Source organism: Petaurus breviceps, unplaced genomic scaffold (genome assembly GCF_028583685.1).
Source record: "Petaurus breviceps papuanus isolate PSGF00001 unplaced genomic scaffold, PetGlider_PUasm1.0 90779, whole genome shotgun sequence".
NCBI classification, from domain to species: domain Eukaryota; kingdom Metazoa; phylum Chordata; class Mammalia; order Diprotodontia; family Petauridae; genus Petaurus; species Petaurus breviceps.
The window spans coordinates 4689405-4702994 of NW_027187344.1; the positions used below are offsets into that span (position 1 = coordinate 4689405).

Below are 13590 nucleotides of genomic sequence, written 5' to 3' on the forward strand. Positions count from 1 at the left end.
AGAAAGAAAGAAAGAAAGAAAGAAAGAAAGAAAGAAAGAAAGAAAGAAAGAAAGAAAGAAAGAAAGAAAGAAAGAAAGAAAGAAAGAAAGAAAGAAAGAAAGAAAGAAAGAAAGAAAGGAAAAAAAGGAAAGAAAGAAGAAAACTTGTCATAGTTCTCCAGTATTCAGCACCTGCTCCTGCGCCCTCTTCATGGGAGTCCAAAGAGGAAGAAATGAAGATAATGAGAAAGACTGGGTTTCTTTAAACAATAAATTTCTATTAAGTATCCCTCTCCAAGAATTCATTCAAAATAGAACAGATGACTATCAACCCATGGGTAAAAAGTTGCAGCCCTGCCTGCAGACAGGATAGTTCAGATCAACAGTTCTCAAAGTGTGGCTCTCGGGCCCCTTGGACATCTCCAAGACCCTTTCAGAATATCTTCAAGATCAAAACTATTTTTGTGATAATAATACTAAGATTGTATGATCCTGGGAAATTCACTTAACCCTGATTTCCTTGCCAAAAAAAAATTAAGATGATTTGCCTATTAAGATTTTTTTCCCTTGTCCAATCACATATCTGTGTGAGGTTGGATTTCTTCATATACTTCAACAAGAACAACATATTATAATAGATTGAATGCAGAAACCGATATGAGAATCCAGTTGTCTTCTATTAAACCAGACACTAAAGAGATTTGCAAAAATGTGTAAAACAATGCCACTCTCAGTCATTGTTTTGGTTTTGTAAAATAAAGCTGTTTTTCATTAAAATGTAATGTTAATGTGTAATAAGTTAATTATTATTATTTTAAATGGATTAATAACTTTAAAGAATTTTTGTTCTCAATTCCTTATTTGGTAAATATTGATAGAGCTAACCTAGATAACAAAAGCTCTCTGAGGTCCTCAGTAATTTTTAAGAGTGTAAAGTGGTCCTAAGACTAAAACATCTGAGAACCATTGGCCTAGATGATTAGAGAATGGAACTTCTAGCCCAGGGTTTTTGGTCATTTCCAAGAAAGGTCACAAACACTCAGAAGGATTCCTTACTAAATTAAACTGGGGGCCAGAACTTCAGATGTGAGTATGGCTGCTTTCACACTTAACCTGAATCAAACCTAGTCTGGTCGGCTTACTTAATGTCAGCTAAATTCCACACTGCATGATTTAGGAGAAATAGCATCTGGTAAGAGAACTGTAGTCTCTTACCTGAGTCATACATGTTGGTAAACACAGAACAATGACTCACCAGCTCAGTCCCACATACACAGAGGAGATATGGGATTTATGTGGATATTGAAGGATGGGTTGGATTTCAGCAAGAGATGATGTGGGGGAAAGTATGGTATGAGCAAGGATACAGAGTTTGACAGTTTGGGTGTGCTGGAGACAGACAATGAGAAGTTCGGTCTGGCTGAAGTGTAGGTGATATGTAAGGGGGCATTGGGAGAGAAGTCTGGAAAGGTAGGCTGGGGTCAGTGAACGGAAGGTTTTCAATAATGGCCCCTGGAGTTTGAATTATATACTGAACAACTGTACACCACTTACAGCTTGTGAATAAGGCAGCAACACAATCAGGGTGGTGCTACAGGAAGGTTAATAAAGTCTCCTTCGTCCTCATGCTTCTTGACTTTTTGGCAGCATCTGAAATTCTTAACCACCCCTCTCTTTTGGACACTCTTTTTTTCCCTTGACCTCCACGACACTGCTCTTCTGGTTTTCCTCCTGCCTCTCTGCCCTCACTTTCTTAGTCTCCTTCTCTGGTTTATGCTTCTCTTATTGTGTGAGTGTCTGATGTCACTCTGTCCCTATTCCCTCTTTATAACCCTACTCTAGGGGGTAGTATCCACTCCCATAATGTCAACCAATACCTCTATGCAAATCACTTCCAGATCAAATCTTTCCACTAAACTCCAGTCCTCTAAGCACCGGTGAATGCTTAACATCTCCACTTGGATGTGTAACAGGTATCTCAAACTCAGTATGTTCAAAGCTGAACCTGTCACTTTCCCCTCTAAACCTACCCCTCCTTCCAACTCATTTTTTTTTGATGATACAACCATCCTTCTAGTCATCTGTGCTCAAAGCTTTGAAGGTGATATTTGATCTTCCCTTTCATTCATTGCCTTCCTATGGGGCAGGGGCATATGGCAGTAAGGACATGAGCCATAGCATGGGGATAGGGTGGGGGAAGCTTTGTGGTGTTTCTTGCACTCCTCCAATCTAATCAGTTGTCAAGATCTATTGATTTTGACCTCCACAATGTGTCTTATGTCTATCCCCTCTTCTCCAATTACACTGCCACTACTCCAGTGCAAGCCCATATTGCCTCTCTGTTGCATTACTGAAATGATCTCCTAACTAGTCCCCTGCCTCCAGTCTCTACTGCTCTCCAAACTAGCCTCCATAAGCCAAAATAATCTTTTGAAGGTAGGGGTCTGAGCATATAGCTCCCGTGCTTAAATATTTCCAGGGTTCCCTACTGTCTCTAAGATAAAATACTAAGTCCTGGCATTTAAAGACCTCCACAACCTCTCCAGCTTTAGTTCACAGGATTGCTTTTCATGTACTCTAAATTCTAGCCAAACTGGACCAGCAGACTTCCCCATTGCATCCTGCCCTCTTCTACTTGCTGTCCTTCTAAGCCATCCTCCATGCATTCCTTGAACACTCCACATTTCCTAGCTCAGGCATCTGTCTGCTCCTCCATGAAGCCTTCTTTGATCCACACCAGCTGAAAGAAATCTCCCTCCTCAGATTATTCTAGACCACCTTGAATCCTTCCTTTGTCCCAATCACAGCCTGCCGTTCTTTTATGCTTATTTGTTTACAGGTTGTGTTCTCCACCAGTGCCCTACACTTCCAAGGCAATTGTAAGAGCCAACTTTCTACTCAGCAGCCAATTAGAGAACTTTCTGTCCTCACAAGGTCCAAGTCTTTTAGTCTTGCATAATGGGATTCAGGCTCTTCCCACTTTTCCAAGCCATGGAACAGAACAAAGAAGAGATTATTTGTATATGCTCCAGTGAATGCTCTTCTAGGTCAGTTCATCCACATTACATTGGTATCCTTCAAGACAAACATAGAATTGGACACAATTTGGGTGCTTGATGTTTGTTGAATCGAATCGGTTCTAGTATATTAGATGGAGTAAGGTGTTCAAGTGGGCCTAGGGCTCTATTTATCACTAAATTTGAGATAACAGTTCCAAGGTAATTGTTTCCATTGGCTTCCTTTTAGACCACAGATCTCACATGGGGGTGGGGGGCGGAGATCGGGGGTTGGGTAGGGATGCAAAAGAGATAGATGAGACCTGGAACCAGTTCTCTGTGTCTAGAGAGCATGGAGCAGGAAATGACATGGACCACAACTTGGGGAGAGGGTAGGAGAAGCTTCTTGCACTTCTCCAAGTCATTTGATAGATCCCACCTGATGGTTCCTGATCATTCCCTAACACCACCCTTTGCTCCCTGCTTGCCCAGTAACCTAATACACTTGGGAGTCCTCCTTGCAGCAGGGTTTCAGTGATAGATGTAGGCCATGGATGCTTTCTTATAGACAGAGGTATGCCAGAAGCCAACAAACAATCTCTTGCGAAGGGAAAATTCACTAGATCCCTAAGGAAGCAAAAGAGAACAAAGGATGAAGCCAGGAATCTACTACAGACAAATAGTAATTAGAATAACTAACAATCAATACATGCCTATATGTGATGGATTACAGTTTACCAAACATTTTTACACATAGTCTCCAACTAGAGCCTCACCAAGCCCTGGAAAGCAGGGTAAATATTATCTTCATTTTAAAGATGAGAAAACTGAGTACCAGAGAGTTCAAGTGATTTGCCTAAGAGCACATAGCTACCTCATGGAGGAGTCGGAAATGAAACTCAGGGTTCCTATCCCCTGAACCAGGGCTTGGAACTCTACATTAAAATCATAGAATCACAGAATTTGGATGCAGAAGGGAACTCAGCAGGCATCTAATTAAATCCAGATGTGAGCAGAAAGCTATCCTCCAATATCTCTGACAAGTGGCCATCTAGCTCATGCATGCAAACCTCCTGTTAGAGGAATCCATCATCTCCCAAGGCAGCTCTATTTTTTTCCTATTTTCTATAATCTCTATTTTCTACAACAATTTTTTATATTTCTATTTTTTAATAGCTACAATTAACAAAAAAAATTTTTACACCCATTCTAAAACTGACCCTCTGTACCTTCCAACTCATTGTTCCTAGTTCTACTCCTAGGGACCAAACAGAACAAGTTTGATCCTTAATCTACTTGTCAATCATTCAGACAATCAAAGATAGCTATCCGGTTCTACCTAAATATTCTCCTTCCCATGCTAGACAACCCCAGGTCCTGTCACAGATTCTTGTCTAGCATCATTTCCAGTCCTCTCAGCCTCCCCATCCCCCTTCTCTGCATTGGTTCCAGTATGTCAATGTCTTTCCTAAAATGGGACATCCAGACCTGGTCACAATAGCAAGGAGAAGGATGGTGAAACCAACATGCCCCCCTCTCACATCTGTAAATGTCCCCTAGGATCACATTAGCTTTGTTGGCAGCTATGTTACAAATTATGGCCCATACCAATGTAGAGTGCTTCTGTTTAATGAGTTTTTTTCAAAGTGCTTTCACATCAAGAAAAATAGAGTGAAATTTTGAGACAAAAGTTCAAATCTCACTTTGCTAATATTCTTTCTTCTGGATTAATATGAAGCATTGCTATCAAAAGGTCAATAATGCCATCAGCTTTGGCTATATCATTCTTCCGAATTTTCTCCAGTGCTTTTAGTAGCTTTTTAGGATGCTGTCGAATTGCCTCTCTTGTAGCCAAGGCATCTCTTTTCTGAGGAGAAAAAAAGGATATTCATTCATTCATAGACTCACAGAACCTAAAATACCCTTAGAACTTAAATCTTAGAATATAGAGCCAAGAATGATAAGAGTAGAATGGACTTAAAACCATGGAATCAGAACAAAGAATCAAGAATGGGAAAGATGGAAGGGATCTATTCATGCCCTTGACAAAACTTGTTAGAGACCACTATGCTCAGGAAATGGTAGTAGATGGATAAGACATGGTCCCAGCTCTCAAGGAGCTCAGTAGCAGTGATAATACCACTGTACCCTGTGCCCTGGTCAGACCTCATCTGCACTTTTGTATTCACTTCTGTCACCATATTTTTAAAAAGACATTAATAGACAGGAGTCCTCCAGAGGGGGACAAGTGGGATGATGATGGTGATGACAAGATGTGGGGGCCTTTTCTCCTTGTTAATATCAACTCTTCCTCTTATACCCTTGATCCCATCCCCTTCTCTTTCTTCTTGGAAGCTGTTCTCAACTTATCCCCTCTCTTTCCCTAATTTTCAACTTCCATATCCAGTGACTTCATTCCTGTTGCTCAGATCTCTTCCATCCTTAAAAACAAACAAACAAAAAACCTTTCTTAAACCTAGAATGACTTACACAAACTGATGCAAAGTGAAGTGAGCAGAACCAAGAGAACATTGTACACAACAGTAGCAATACTGTCTGATGATCAACTAACTGTGAATGATTTACCTATTCTCAGCAATCTGATAATCCAAGACAGTATCAACGGACTCATGATGGAAAATGCTATCCATCTCCAGAAAAATAACTGATGGAGTCTGAATGCAGATCAAAGCATGCTATTTTTTGCTTTCTTCATTTTTTCATGTTTTTTTTCCTTTTGGTCTGTTTCTTCTTTCACACCATGACTATTATGGAAATATGTTTTACATGATTTCACATACATAATCTATATCAAATTGTTTAACTGTCTCAAGGAGGGGGGAAGTGAAGGAGGGAGAGGATGGCAAAGAAGTTAAGAGCTGGGAAAAGAGTACTTTCTGCTGGGGGATTCTAGGAAAGCTTTTAGGAAGAGATAGCATTTGGGATAGTCCTTAAATGATGGATGGGATCTTGCCAGGCAAAAATAAGGAGGGGGAAAATTTGGAACTCAAAATTTTTAAAGATTGAATGTTAAAAATTGTTTTTACATGTAATTGGTAAAAAAAATAGAATATTTCTTGAGGGAGGGATTAGTTAGTAGCAAAACACTTTTGAGGAGGGACAGGGTGAAAAGAGAGGCAATAGAATAAATGGGGGGGGGCGAATAGGATGGAAGGAAATATAGTTAGCAATAGCAACCGCGAAGAAAATGTTGAAGCAAGTTTCTGTGATAAGAGTCTCATTTTTCAAACATATAGAACTGAGTCAAATTTATACAAACAAGAGTCATTCCCCAATTGGTAAATGATTGAAAGATATGATCAATTTTCAGGTGAAGTAATCAAAGCTATCGATAGCCATATGAAAAAAATACTCTAATTCACTATTGGTTGGGGAAATTCAAATTAAAACAATTCTGAGATACTATCTTATACCTATTAGATTGGCTGATAGGATGGAAAAGGTAAACAATGAATGTTGGAGGGGATGTGAGAAAAAAAGAGACATTAATGCTTTGTTGGTGGAGTTGTGAACTGATCCAACCAGTTGGTGGAGCAATTTGAAACTATGCCCCAAATTTGGAACCATGTAAACCCTTTGACCTAACAATACCACTACTAGATCTGTATCCCAAAAGAGATTTTTTAAAAAAAGGTAAAAGACCTGTATATACCAAAATATTTATGGGGGTTCTTTTCTGGTGGCAAAGAATTGGAAATTACTGGGGAATGGCTGAACAATTTATGATGGAATACTAGTGTGCTATAAGAAATGATGAGCAGGATGTTTTCAGAAAAACCTGGAAAGACTTACATGAGTTGATGCAAAGTGAAATATACTATGTACAAAGGTACAGCAATATGCTAAGGACCAACCGTGAATGACTTAGCTATTCTTAGCAATACAACGATACAAGACAACTCTGGAGTATGATGAAAAATGCTATCCATCCCCAGAGAAAGAATTGATGGTGTCAATACAGATTGAAGCATACTTCTTTCTACTTGATTTTTCTTGAGTTTTTTTTTTTGTCTAAGTTTTCTTTCATAACATGACTATTATGGAAATGGTTTGCATGACTATACATGTATAGCCTATATTGAAATAATTCTAAAAAGAATTGTTTGCCTTCTCAAAGAGGGGGGTGGGAGGGAAGGGAGAGAATTTGGAACTCAAAGTTTTAAAAACAAATGTTAAAAAATTGTTTTTACATGTATCTGGGGAAAATAAAATGCTAAATTAAAATAAATAAATAAAATATTTTTAAAGAACTTTCTTCAACCCTGTCATCATAGCCAAATACCTAAAAAAAAAAGAGTTCTCTCCACTAGTACCCTTTCTCACTTCTTCCTCCCTTCTTGCAGACTGTTTCCTGACTCTTTTCATCACTAGACTGACACTGTTCTTGCCAAGGTGACCAATGATCTCTTTACTGCAAAGGCCTTTTCTTAGGTTTCTTTCTTGACAATTCTGTGGTGTTAGATGCTTTTGAACACCCTCTCCTTCTAGAGACTCTCTTTTCCCTGGGTTTCTGTGACACTGTTCAGTCATGGTTCTCTTCCTTCCTGTCTGACTAATCTTTTTCAGTCTCCTTTAGTCCTAGAATCTCAAGTTTTATCTTTCTGCTGTCAGTGGGTGAGTCTGCCTAGCATCTCTAGGCAGATTATTCCTATTACACCCACATCTAGGAAGCTCTAGTTCTGTGTCTCCAACTGCTACCTAGACATCTCCACCTGCCCAATCTACTTCTCTTTAGCACTCTATAATCAGCATTTGACTGCCTCCAATCACTTGTATCCTTCAGTATTTCCAGAAGCTCCCTGAGGGCAAGGACTGACTCAATTTTATCTTTTTGTTCCCAGCACCTAGGTAATAAATGCTTAATAAGTGGTTGTTGATTAGTCTGTTGATTAAAGGATGGTAAGAAGCTTTGCCTTATGTGGATTAGATGAAACTACTAGAAATATTTAAGCTTTGAGAAAAGAAGACTTGGGAGAGAAAAGATGTCATATAGAAGGAGGGATTAAGGGCAGCTAGGTGGTACAGTAGATAGAGCACTATCCCTGGAATCAAGAGGACTTGAGTTCAAATCCGACCTTGAACACTTCCTAGCTGTGTGGCCCTGGGCAAGTCACTTAACCTCAATTGCCCCCCCCCAAAAGGGGGTACTAGATTTGTTTGCTTCCCTGTAGAAGGTAGATTTAGGAGCATTGTGTGGAAGTTACTAAGAGACAGGTTTAGACTGTAAGGAAAAATGTCCTGACAATTGGAAGATATTCAAGCACAAGCTAGATGGCTCCTTGCCCAGGAGAAGTTAGTTAGGGAGATGCTTGTTCAGGTATGGTTTGCACCAGATGACCCCTGGGGTCCTCCCAACTCTAAGATTCTGTGTGATGACATGTACACATATTATATAGGATGTCCCAAAAGTCTTAGTGGAGTTTTAAGCTTAATATCATTAAAAGCTTTATTATCATGAGCCTCAATAGCTTAAAGTTTCACTAAGGCTTTTGGGACACCCTGTATCCTAGAAGGCAGTCTATGATGAATGCTATGAGATAAGTAGGAATACAGTGGCAAAGGAGAACAGAGCAGGGAGAGGAATACTTCCTGCTGAGGGATTCTAGGAAAGCTTGTTGGAGGAGGCAACATTTGGGATGGTTCTTGAATGATGGATGAGATCTTGCCAGGCAGAAACAGGCTAAGGCTGGAAGGATGAAGGTGTGACAGGCAGCATGAACATGGGACACAAAGGTGTCAAACAGAGAGGCATCCAGGGAACCCAGACCTTATCAGTATGACAAATGGGATAGGAGGAAACATTTTGGGGAGGAAAAGGGAGATATGAATGGCTTATTTCTTAAAGACCATAGGACAAAGGTTTGCCCAGAGCCTATTCCTTCAGTTAAAGCACAAGAAGGGATGGGATAAGTGGTGCTTGGTGAAGCCCCAAGGTAACTATTCTGCTCATCAACTACTTTTGTCCATCTAGTGGAAGACGTAGGAGGGAAAGGAGAGGAAAGGGCTTGCTGGGGGACTCACGTTCACATACGAACAACTGGCCATGTCCAGGATAATGCAGCCAAGAGACCAGATGTCTGATTTAGGGCTGAATACAAATTCAAGAGCTTCGGGAGCCATCCAGGACTTGAAGTAAGGGTCTGTTGGGAGCAAGTTTGGGAAAACATCTTTAGTTCTGGTGGCCCATCTTGGCGTAGAGAAACTCGGCTCCTGCATCAGCCTTAGAGTTGGCCTAGTCTGCTGGCAACCCTCCACACCAGAAACACCCAAGGAGAAGACTCCCAGCCCACATCATACTTGCCTCTAGAGAAGGCTGGGGTCGGGGTAGGTGGATGGATATAAACATTGCCACACTGGGTCAGATATAGTCTAACCAGCCTAGGATACTCACCATGACAAAGACAAGAAGTCATTGAATGAGAAAGGCAGAGCTAGACAAGTATCTTAGAAATAATCTAGTCAAATCTGATTATCAAGATACCAATGAATTAGGATATATAGTAAAAGGACACAACCATCCTCCCTGGTGTTACTTTCAATGTCAAAGGTTAGAGACATCTCTCAGACATCCCATTTCCTTTACTAACGAGTTACAGACATTATGAAAAGAGGATAGTATTCTGCCACTTATTAGCTAGTCATTTTACAATTCTAGACTAGTTTCCTCATCTGTAAAAGGGATAATAATCCCAGCCCTTCATACTTCATTTGTTATTACTAAATTCTAGATCGTATAATGGAGGTGAAAGTGCTTTGAACATGGGAAGATGCCATGCCAATGTGAAGGATTGTTTTTGTTGTTGTTGTTACAAATGCAGGGTCTAATATAGTATCTCACACATTAGCAAGTGTTCCATAAAAATTTGTTCATCGACTGAATGAATTAAAGGTAATGTGTTTATTGTTATTCATTCCAGTCTATACTACTTCTTAGGGTTCGTGTATTTACTAGCTATTGTGTGGTTCTGCCATAAACCAGCTGCATGTCCTTGGGTATCTAAGTCCTTTACCCTCCCCTGAATCATAGTTTTCCCATCTGTAAAATGGGGGACTTGGGCTGGATAGATGCACTCTAAGCACCCTTTCAACGATGGATCCCAGAATGCTAGAAACATTTTCGGCAGTGGCAGCAGTATCATTGCTTTCTACTGAGTCTTTTTACTTGATAGGGCTCCATGAGTGAAACCTTGCTTTTTGTGAGATATCCCTTATATAAATCCTGTGGGCTCATTTAGGGATCTGTAATCGGAACCTCTTTAAGCAGGGAAGGAAATAATTTGTTGTTCAAACACCTTGGGAAGAGGGATTAGGTCACTTTTGTCTTTGTATCCTCAGGTTTCAACATAGTACTCAGCACATGTGCTCAATAATTCACTGACTGTTGTTCTAACTAACCTAAAATGATTGTATTCAAGCTTCAAACCCTGCTGACCTACTTCTTAGCCTTTTCCCCTTTATCATCTAAGCTGTTCTTCCTTAGAATTTCTCCAGACCTGTGATGTTTCCCTGAAGCAGATTACCCAGAACTACATTGGTTGTGCCCCTTCCTCTAAAAAGGGGTATCTAGGTGGTGCAGTGAATAGAGTGCCAGACCTGGAGTCAGGAAGACTCTTCTTCATGAGTTCAAGTCTGGTCTCAGACACTTACTAGCTATGTGACCCTGGGCAAGTCACTTGACCCTTGTTTGTCTCAGTTTCCTCATCTGTTAAATGAGCTAGAGAAGGAAATGGCAAATCCCAATATCTTTGCCAAGAAAACCTTCAAAAAGGGTCAGGAAAAGTTGGACATGACAAAAAAATTTTTTTAAAAACCTCAAACTACTAAACAAAGACTTCTCTAAAAAGTTAGGAATTTGTTGGCTACTGCCCGAGGTGATGGTGACCTGGAGGGGTCAAGAGAGGTTGCTTGAATAATTTCATTTCAAAGAAAATGGTGAAATGGTGAAAATTCTTTCTCTTAGAGAATCATTAGATCTAGCACTGGAAGAAACCTCTGAAGCCATTCAGCCCAATCTCCCTATTTTACAGATTAATCAATAAATAAACATTTATCAAGTGCTTACTATGCACTAGGCACTATGCCAAGCTCTGGGGATACAAAAAGATACCAAAGAAAGCTCCTTCCTCAAGGAGTTTACAATCTAAGGGGGAAGACAACATGTGAACAAATATATGAAAAGCAAGCTATATACAGGATAAATAGAAAGTAATTAAAAGAGGAAAAGCACTGAAATCAACAGGGGTTAATTAGGGCTTTCCATATAAGGAGGGATTTTAGTCGAGACAAAGGAAACAACAGACATCAGTAGCCAGAGTGGAGGAGGCACAAGGGATAGCCGGAGAAAATATTCAGAACTGAGAAATGGAGTGTCCTGTTCATGGAGCTGCCAGGAGAGATGTGTCACTGGACTGAACAGTGTGTATTGGGGAGTAAGGTGTAAAACAACCAGAAAGGTAGGAGGGGATTAGCTTATGAAGCTTTGAAACCGAGCTCCAGAAAGGGGAAGTGATTTACCAAGGGCTCATAGTAGCAGAACTAGGATTGGAGCCCTCGTCCTTTGATTCCAAATCGAGGACTATTTCTTCTAAATCATGCTGCCTCTGAATTTTTGTAATGTTGGTGTTGTGATTGTAAGTAAGATGGATTTTTGTTATTATTTATTATGGTTTAGTTCCCAGGATCCATAGCCATAACAATCTCTTTTTCCTAGGTTTTAGATATGAGTTCTCACGATTATGGTTCAAAACATCTCCACCACTCTTGCACAGCATTATATAATGATAAATAATATAAACATTTGTGCTTAAATTGTAAATATGTACTGTGACTTACACTGAGATACAGATATGAGGTAAGGTGAACTTGTGAGGCTATTGTTGGCAATACACCTTCCTTGTCTGTTGCCTTATAAAGCAGGTGGGCACTAGTCAGTGAATGGGAACCCTTAGGGTTGAATGCACAAGCTGGAATGCTGTGTGTGCCTTGACTGGCCCCCATCAAGGCTTGGGGTGGGGAATCTGTGCTTGCCTCATGAGGCTTAAGGGGATTCAGTGGAGCACACAAGCTGTGCCTGTCTCGATTGACCCCATTGAGATGTAGGGGTAGTTGTCACCCCTTCTCACCAGCCCCTACAAGAATCACCATGCCTGGTGACTAGAGAATGCTGTAGGAGTTGGTGCTCCCATTATCAGAAACCCTTGTGAGAAGACTAGACTAGAATAAAGTAAGATTACTAGCCCCTTCAAAGCTGTCTTCCTATCTGACCAGATCAAGTGAAGTTGTGCTAGCAGCCCTCCTGTGTGCTGGTGTTACCTGTCTTACAGTAATTTACACAAACGCAATATTTGATCAGTTGTCATATCTTTTTGTTCTTTTTGATGTGGTTAAGGTTGTACTCTTGAACCAGATACATGTATAGCACTCAGCCTAGTGTCCTAGAAGCTTCATTTATTGATTCAACAAACTTGTCATCCACCATGTGCCTAAAGCCCTGCCCCATAATGACCTGGGCACACTTTGGCATTGCCAACTCTCAGGTATTTGGAGAAGGCAACGGAACTAAGGTTACTTTAGTTTGCCAAAAGCCAGACTGATTCCATTTTGAGCATAGCAGAGAAGTCCCCAGCAGCTATGGAAAATGCTGAATATTGCTTCCCAAAACCATTGGAGGCCAGGCAGAACTACCTTCTATGGCTCGGATCTTCCACTTTGCCTCATCAAGCATCAGAGTTTCCACGCTCAAGTCTTCAAGCATGCAGTAGCTTTCATCTATCATTATAATGTTGGATGGTTTGATATTCCTGAAATAAAAATAAGGGCATTATCGCTTCAAACTGGTTCTGGGTGCAGATAACAAAGCAACAGCAGCAGAAGCAACAGCTCACCAGTCCCCACCCTTACACCCTGACCCCAAACCAGATGTTCATATCCCCTTCTTTTTAAAATCCCTTGAGGCTGATAATATTTATTGAAGACAGAAGCCCTCTCTACCATATAACTTACACATTTTTCTATTCTTAGAAAATTTAGGCTCCCAAGAGGTAGCACATGGCACAGTAGATAGATAGAGCACTAAGCACGGAATAAGGAAGTCCTAAGTTCAGATCCAGCTTTAGATGCTTGCTAGCTATATGATTCTGGGCAACTCACTTAACTTCTGTTTGCCCCAGTCTCTTCAACTGTAAAATGGGGATAATAATAGCACCTACTTCCCAGGGTTGTTGTGAGGATCAAATGAAATTATATTTGTAAAACACCCTCAGCACAGTGTCTAGGGCAGCTGGGTGGCTCAGTGGGCAGAGCATTGGGCCTGGAGTTAAGAAATTCATATTCCTGAGTTCAAATCTAGACTCAGACACTTACTAGCTGTGCGACACTGGGCGAATCACTTAACCCTGTTTGTCTCAATTTCCTCATCTGTAAAATGAGCTGGAGAAGGAAATAGCAAATCACTTGCATGTCTTTGCCAAGAAAACCCCAGTCAGGAAGAGTCAAATCCAAGTGAAATAACAGAACAATAGTGCCTATCATATAGTAGGTGGTATATACATACTTATTCCATTCCCTTCCCCTTGCAAGGGTTTTGAGCTGAAAG

General features: G+C 40.5%; 1 protein-coding gene across 1 annotated transcript in view; it reads right to left on the minus strand.

The window, feature by feature from the left end:
* STKLD1 (serine/threonine kinase like domain containing 1) overlaps positions 1-13590 on the minus strand; it is a 41695-nt gene that overhangs the window by 13020 nt on the left and 15085 nt on the right. The window contains exons 7-10 of the mRNA XM_069069252.1: positions 12681-12796; positions 9018-9136; positions 4679-4842; positions 3472-3602 (exon numbers count right to left, since the gene is read on the minus strand). Of these exons, the coding sequence (XP_068925353.1) occupies positions 3472-3602; positions 4679-4842; positions 9018-9136; positions 12681-12796 (530 nt within the window). The remainder of the gene's footprint in view (positions 1-3471; positions 3603-4678; positions 4843-9017; positions 9137-12680; positions 12797-13590) is intronic.